At 35.0% G+C, this 8505-nt stretch overlaps 1 protein-coding gene across 1 annotated transcript; it reads right to left on the minus strand.

Annotated features, from left to right (window-relative positions):
• Nucleotides 1–469: 469 nt before the first annotated feature.
• Nucleotides 470–2434, minus strand: LOC113293546 (transcription factor bHLH137-like). Its single transcript, XM_026542155.1, has 4 exons — nt 2074–2434; nt 1777–1971; nt 1285–1419; nt 470–1197 (listed from the first exon to the last, which is right to left on the minus strand). The coding sequence occupies exons 1-4, from the start codon at nt 2398–2400 to the stop codon at nt 748–750; spliced, it is 1107 nt and encodes a 368-aa protein (XP_026397940.1). The 5' UTR covers nt 2401–2434; the 3' UTR covers nt 470–747.
• Nucleotides 2435–8505: the final 6071 nt, after the last annotated feature.

Raw genomic sequence — 8505 nt, forward strand, 5'->3', positions numbered from 1 at the left:
CTGACCAGAAAGTGGACGTGTGAGACTTATTATTCTCAAAAAATCATTTGTGTGAGACTCGTTATTCTCAAAATATTCGTTAGTGTTGGGATAGGAGAGGAGCCAAGATTCATAGATCGAGGGTGCAAAAATCTACTTCGGGTACAAAATCTTTTTTTTAGGAACGCAAAATAACAAAATTAGGTTTTGTTATTACAGTGGGACTAAAATAAGCTTTGGATCCAGCTGGGTAGGAATTGTAAGTGTACACTCTTACACTAGGCTGGCTCCGCCCCTGATTAGGGATGTCGGGATGTCTAGACAGATTATGGAAAAAAGTAATCAATCTTTAGATGAATATTGAGCTTGATTGAGCCACATAACATGCAAGTAGAGGTTGCAAAAGTAAGCTAACCAAATCCATAAAACATGTACTACGGAAAATTCAACTACTAGATCTTTTATAGAACTTCCATTTTGGCACCAACAGCAATAACAACTTCTATTTCTAACTACTCTAGAAATAGAACATATTTTACAATATCAAAACAGTGCACTAAATATTGCCTAATATTTCTAATCAAGCTTAATTTACATTCATAATGACCAATCACTAATAGTACTTGAATGCATTAGACAACAACAAAGAAAACAGTGAATGTCTTCTTTCGAAGCTACATTTCTATTTTTACTCTCATTAATTATGAGACCATACTCCATTAATAAGTAAGTATAGTTTGGACTCTGGACTTTGATTGATACATACATTTACTCATAAAAAAACAAGTTGGTGGCCCCTTCTTGTCTGTGGTGGTGCTGGTGGTAATAATCCATATAGCATAATAGATCTTCATTGTTGGGGAGTTCTTGCTGCTGTTGTTGTTGCAGTAGTACTTGTGAGAAGTCATTGAGTTTCTGTTGCTGCTGTACTTCCTGCTGTTGAATAGTTGAAAATAAAACTGAATTCTCATGAAGAGTGGTGTCATTTGATGTGGATGAGAAAGTGGGTGTGACAACATTAGCAATTTCTGTTGGTGCTGTGGTACTATTAGTAGTAGTTGGTGCAGGAGCAGTAGTTAATGGCAATGGTGATGATGTTGCTGCTGCCAAGGTACTAGTAATTGGTTTCTGCAATTCATGACAGAAGAAGCCATCTGCTAGGTCCATTCCAAAATCATACAAGATTGGATTCATATACGCAAGCTTCATAGATAACATCTGCAAGAACAAAAACAATTAGTAACTCATTTAGACATTCTTAACTCTAATTGGGGACTAGTTTTTTTTTTTTTTTTTGTTAATTACCTCAACTTGAACTTGCAAGGACTGAACATAATTGATTATTTCGTCCAACATATGTGCCTTACTGTTCACCTTGTCACATCCAGGGACAAGGCTTTGCAGCATCTTTAACCTCTCACTGATTTTCTCTCTTCTTACCTGAAAAAAACACATGTTCAGCATACAAATAAGATGAAACACCATAAATTGGATATGACACTTTTACATAGAGTGTCATCCGAAACTACAGATTTTTGTTTCAATTTTGGTGGGTCACTTTGGTTCCCTGTGTTGGTGTATTGTGGGTACACAATTATACTGGTCATTGGCACAAGTTGTTCCGGAGGCCAGATGCTGCTGCCTGACCTCTAAACCCAACAAAGGCTTCAAAACCCCCAAAGGGTTGCTCTGGGAGGCTCCAACCTCCTCAGAGCCACCTTAAGGGAATTTGCCAACTAGGTCCAGACATCAAACAATGGCAAAGATAAATTTTAGAGAAATGGTGTGGTAATGTACCCTTTCAGCAAGGCTGTGACTGTCACTTGCTTGACCTCTCCGTGCTCTTACATGAACATAATCAGCACCATCTTTTATTGCTGCTTTCGCTTCATCCCTTTTCTTTTTGTTCTTATCTTCTTTGATTTTCTTTTCTTCTTTCACTTCTAACTCACATTTCTTCTGTCTCTTTGGTTTACTTCTCTGCTTCCTATCCTGAATAAGAAAAACAGAGTAATACTAATTCAGTACACAGCACTAAGACAAAAACAGAGTACCCATAATGGAGGAATTGGATTTTTAAGCTTTTTGATTTACCTTGGATTGATTAATATCAGAATCCAGACAAGACCCATTCTTCCTCTTCTTCTTCTCCATTGATGGGTTGGTTTTCTCTTGACTGTTAATCACTTGATCATCACCACCACCTTCTAAATCAACAACAATGGATGAAGTAGGAGTATTATCTGTGGTAGTTTTGTCACTCATACTAGGTTCAATCTTTTGTTGAACATTGTTATCAAAAATCTGAAGAGAAGAATCTTGCATTGATGGAAAGTAGATTGGATTGATGATATAATTGTTGTTGTTTGACATGAAAAGTGAGTCAAGATGAAAATGTGGTTGAAATGTAAAAGCTGCCATTTCTAGAAAACAGAGTAATGAGAGAAAAGAAGAAGATTTCTTTCTTTCTTTCTGGAGAACTGAGAAAGTAGATTTTGGAACACACAGACCACAGGCTAATACCTATATGCTATATATAAAGATTGGAAACTGGAAACACCAAAAGATTTGATACAATAATTACTGAACAATAAAGAAAGTGAAAAAGAAGTCCATGCAATTTTGCTTTGACTGGTCTTTCTACTCTGTTTTGTATTTTAGCTTCTTGGGTTTCTTCTTTTAAATAAGAGGCTTAAAGTGTGATATGTACGTCACCTTTTCTCAAGAAAGAATTATTGAGATAACTAGAAAAATGATGGTCTTTTAGTTATTGACTCGTGACCCTAGTTAGTAAGTTCGCGAATCATTCGCGAATTTTTCCGTATCGCGAATTTTACCGTTTTATTCGCGTACGTTTGCAACTTCGAACCCAAGACGCGTATTATGTGGCATTCACGGATTATTCGCGAATCGTTCACGAACTTTACGTATCCCGAATGATACGTCCGCTTAATTCGCCAGAAATTCTTTAGCTTTTATGTTTTCAAAGGCCCTATATTTTTGGGTTTTACTGCCTCCCAAGCATACACGGCCCAATATTAGACGTTGTTGTAATTTTTATGAAACAAAAATGACAGAAGAGATTTGAAGGTGAAGGTGAGAGAGATCTAAACCACTATACCACGTCCTCTTTGATGACTAATGTTGTATATATTATTAATATCATCATATTAAGTTTATTTTTTTCTTTAAATAACTCACATGTATGTATAAAAATTAGTACATGACCTTATAAATACTAATTATTTATTATATATGGATACCGAATTTTCAGATCCGAACTCACATTTATAAATCGAATTATACACGTACGTATGCCGTTCCGAATTACTGGCGAATCACGTTCCGTTGACTGAATTTTGGACCGAATTTGGATTTTACAAAATCGTATAATACTCGTATGTTTGCCGTTCCGTACGTTTGCCGAATCCCGAATTGATAACTAGGCTCATGACCATGGTTTTTTAGACTCCTACGCATACAGTCTAGACTCTAGACGAAATTTGGTACAACAGCCAAACGTTGCACCCTGAATGGTTTTTTCTCTTTCTTTTTGATCGATAAAAATTTGGTGTTGCCGGTTTTGAATTCGCAACAGTGATATCATCAACTTTTGATAACAAATTAAATATTCCGTATAAGTTTAATTTATTTGTCATTAAATAATAATTATTATCTAATATATGCATAATCAGACATCAATTAATATGTACTTATGTAATGTAGCGCAGTAATTATATGCAAAACAGTAAATATAAAATATGTGCCTAGTGTAAGGTTAAAGTCTACTGAATACATTAGATGTAGCGCGGTAAATATGTGCAAATACCACGTAGAGTAGATCTTAGAGTCGACTCGGTAACGGTAAGAAAAATTATTTGCAATTCATGATCAAAAACGATGGACAAGTATGAGTAATGAATCGAGATCCTAGTTAGTAGGTTCGCGAATTATACTCGTATAATTCGGGAATCCGTCTGTATCGATCGAATCCGTATGTATTAGCCGTATAACTGGAACCCTGACTTAGATACGCGAATTTTCAGTTCAAAACGAATTATACACGTATTTACGAATTACCGAATCATACGGTCCGTATAATATTTTGCCACATCATTACTAAATTATCATTCTTTATTATATTTTTGACTTTTAAAATTTTACATACACGAATACCACCAACATACATATTATTTGCTGATTGTAATTCATCTATCATATATATATAGTTCATGTCATTATTAAATTATTATATCTAAAAAAGGATTTTATTAAAAATAATTTTTTAACAGGTTAATATATGCTGAATTTTGTACGTCGAATTCATATGTCTAAAACGAATTATACACGTACGTATGTCCATTCCGTATTACTGCCGAATCACGAACGTTTCCTGTATCCCGAATTGCTAACTAGGATCGAAATTGTCTAATTAGTTTACATCAGTGAATCAACAGAAGTGTTGTGTTGATTCTGTTGAATAAGAGAATATCTGTTAAGTGGAAGTGCAAACTTGATCAAAGGCTCAAAAAACGATGATTAGTTTACGTCAATAAACACTTCTTCTTGGAACCTTAGGTCATGTCCTTTTGAAGGATGCGTATCAGAGCATCAAGATGGGTTCAATCAAAAGAGAAAAGAAAAGATACTGTCAGTGAATTAAAGCAGGAAGAGATTGAAATTTGAAAAATTACTTTTCTTTTTCTTACAAGCATTTTCTTCTTCTAATGTTCACTTATCATGTTTGCTTCGTGATGACGATGATGATGACTACTACAGTCGAAAGAGTCTTGAGTAGGTTTATTCAGTTCTCAGATCATTTATTTCCATGCATATTTTTGAATGGGTATTCTCCATTATTGTTCATCGTTCAGAGGGGATGTTCATTTCAGTTGAGAGAGTTAATGCAAGCAGAAGCAAAATGACTTGAATCTCATTATACATGTCTTCCAGAAAAATCTTGACATAATGAGTGTAGGCATCCAAAGGAAATGAAGGATTTTAAGCACCCGCTGGTGCACGACGAATCCAAAGTTTAGAAATGTTTCTCATGTCTAGATCTTTCGAGTCGGGCTAATGAGCGCCACTTCAGCACTGTAGTTGAGAGATCTCCCTAGCTTGGGCTTGGGCTTGGTCTTGGTCTTGGGCTTGTACTACTCGCAAGTTGGACCAAGGTCTATTACCAGGAACGATTTTTTCGGGGATCCTCCTTTAGTAGGAATTACTAGTAGGTACACCTAGTGGGCTATCCCTTAACCAAATATTTATATTAATAGGCCAAAATTACCATCCCTAATTAAGTTTGTGTAGTGATTAATTAGTGTAGTTATTAGTTAATGCAATGATTGGTTGAATGATTACGTTAAGTTAATTAGTGATTAGTATAAGATTAAATCAAAAATTGTCATTCTTTAAAATTAAGTTATTGAGAGAGAAGAAGAAGAAGATAAGAATTTTGGAAAAACTTAATCATCTTTTTTTTTTTTTTTGAATCCGAACCTTGAAACTTTCCGGACATACTTCTAGTTTAGTTTTTTGTTGCTTAAATTGACCAAAATTTTCTGAAAATGAAAAAAATTTACAGCTTTATTTGGGCTAAGTCACACGATCTGTTACAAGATCTGAAGAACAGGTAGCCAAACTTATCTGAAAATGTAGTTCGGCTAATGTTTATGAAGGTACATGTAGCCGAACTTAGTTTTAATGGAGTTTTTGCTCTCAGAGAAAAGTTTGGTTAGGTGAAAATAATTGCGACGTAACTGAACTCAATATATAGGGTTTCAAAGAAAAATCGGTTAGGATAAAAGAAATTGCGACGTAACCAAACTCAATATATAGGATTTCGACGAAAAGTTCGGATATGAAATCAGAAAGTTCGGCTTGGAGAAAAAAATTACGACGTAAACAAATTTAATATATTAGATTTCGGAGAAAATTTCGGATAGGAAATCAGAAAGTTCGGGTAGGAAATGAAAAAGTTCGGGAAAGAAATTAAAAAGTTCGTGTAGGAAATTGAAATTTCGGCTAGGATTTTTATTTATTTTTTGAAACAGCCGAAATGTTCTTCATGTTCTTCATTTCCATCGAGTTCGGCTGGTTCGACAAAGTTTTTTCATAAAAATCGTAGCCGAACTTCTCTCTACAACTTCAACTTTTATGATTACTACTCACTCAATTTAGTAATCACAAATTTATAAAGAAGACACGGATTAGTCATAAAGTACTTCTAGTATACAAATTTCTAAAATCCAAATTTAAAACGATTATAAAAATGGAGAAGAAAACAAGAGGATAAAAGAAGAGTTTAAAATGAAATTTGGTTAGTAAAAAAATGTGTTTTTGTGTTTATTAATTAGAGTTTTAATTAGGTAAGTAGATTTATGAGGGAGGTTATTAGGTTAGTCATAATTTAAACAAGAGTAAAGGATGGGTTAGTTATTTTCTAACTTTAGAAACCTCTAATAAGTATAGGGAAGTTGGCATAAGTACATCATGGTCCCTCAAGAAAATCATGGTCCCCAAAAAGTCGTTCACTACTAGTTGCTGACGTATGGATAATATTCAAAATATTAAGAGCGACCATGGAGGGGAGGATTGGGATGATACAGGTGTATCCCTACTCTTTTAGGGAACTTAGTAAACCTCAAGCTAAGTTGAGGGTAAAATCTTATATTAGGAAGGAGTCTCTATGTAGGCAGAATTCCTAGTTTGGGAATGAGAACCGAATTTGGCAGTATTCTTAGTCTAGGAAATAGATTACTAAGAAGTTTGGTTTTCCTTGTTTGAGGGTCGAATCCTATATAGGAATGAGTCTCTATATAGGCAGAATTCTTAGTTTAGGAAGGAGAACTGAATTGGGAAGTTTTCTTAGTCTAGGAAATAGATTCCTAAGAAGTTTGGTTTTCCTTGTCGGCTAAGTACGACGGAAGGCTATATATAGGGAGGTTTTGCTTATAGTTAAAACATATACCTAGAGAAAGCTTTTAGAGATATGTATGTGTAATACCCCGATATTCGGCAGTGGTTGGCCGAATGAAATATAAGTAATGATTTGTCCTTTCCTAACACCGAGGCCTTTTCATCAAAATTGACTTAAGAGTTGGCAGAAAACTCTTCAGTTAAGCGTGCTCGGGCGGGAGCAATCTTGGGATGGGTGACCTATCGATAAGTTACTGCTGGATACCACAGCGATGCCCGTTGAAAACCCCACACTTCCGGATAATCGCAGTGGCTAAGTGGGGACAATATCGGTGGAGGGACGGGTCATTACAATATGTTATTGTCAAAACAAGTTTAGCAAACAGTTTTTAGGCTATCATTGTTTAGAGACATTGTCAGCGTAACAGAGAGAGAATTTTAATATTTTTGTTGTTGTTAGAGCACTGCTCGGTCGAAATCGCATGCGTTGTTATCTCAAGAATGTTTGTCAATGTTAATGATCAAAACTATAAGTCTTGATTTCTAGTCTACTATTAGATAAGTCTCGGACTAGGATAGAAAGTGTAGTTGAGCTCAAGACTCCATGGCGATCATCATACAAAGACGAAGAACTACTCAAGGAATCGAGAAAAAGAGATATAACTCTTTGATATACTTTCATTAAGATTCAGTCTGACTGTCTAGTTGATTCTCTTAAAAGTATATTGGAGTTAGTCCATACAGATTGCTAATAGAAATATTGGGTATGGTTGTTAGACCCCCGCCTTTTCAGTTGTTCATAATATAGAGAAGATAATTTATTCGAATCTGGTATCAGGTGTTTTCTGTTTTCTAGTTATTCGTTTATAATTATTCTGAATTTCGCCTTTATAATAATAGTCACCATGGTAAATATATCATACGTATCAAGTTGGCATCTAGAGTAAGGTTAGTTTCATTAGGGAGGATTCCTGTGGTTTATGGTATTCACTAGATCTTCTACAAAAGGCTTGGTGAGGTACTCAAGAAACAAAAGGACGTTAAGAGAACTAGGGACTAAGGATGACTAAGTCAGATGATAATCCTATGCATAGTGAACCATAAACAATAGAAGAAAAGGTGGCTACGCTACAAACAAAGATGATGTCGATTCAAACTACCCTTGAATAATTGACTGAATGTATTCGTTCTCATATACCCAAGTCGAAGGCGGAAAAAAAGTCTACGTCTTCACTTAGGGTTTCAGAAGATGAGTATGAATAAGATGAGGATGAGGACGAAGAAGGGGGGTTTCTTAAACGTTCTACATCAAATAAACTTCATAGTAAGAATCTGAAAATTGATTTTCGTGTTGATATTCACTTTACGATGGGAGTGTCGATATAGAACAATTGGATGATTGGATTTAACGTGATAGGTGTCTAAAACACCTTAATATTTATCTATTGTTTATGCTTTTTCTGCTAAGTTTTCTTGTAAATTATGTATCTTATGTTCGCTTTTGAGTGTTTAGGTACTTTGGAGTCATTTGGAACAAAAGAAGAAGAAACATCGCTTAAAAGGGCAAGGCGGATTATTTCTCATTATTTACTTTTATTTCTTCATCTC

This window comes from Papaver somniferum, chromosome 7, assembly GCF_003573695.1.
Source record: "Papaver somniferum cultivar HN1 chromosome 7, ASM357369v1, whole genome shotgun sequence".
NCBI lineage: Eukaryota > Viridiplantae > Streptophyta > Magnoliopsida > Ranunculales > Papaveraceae > Papaver > Papaver somniferum.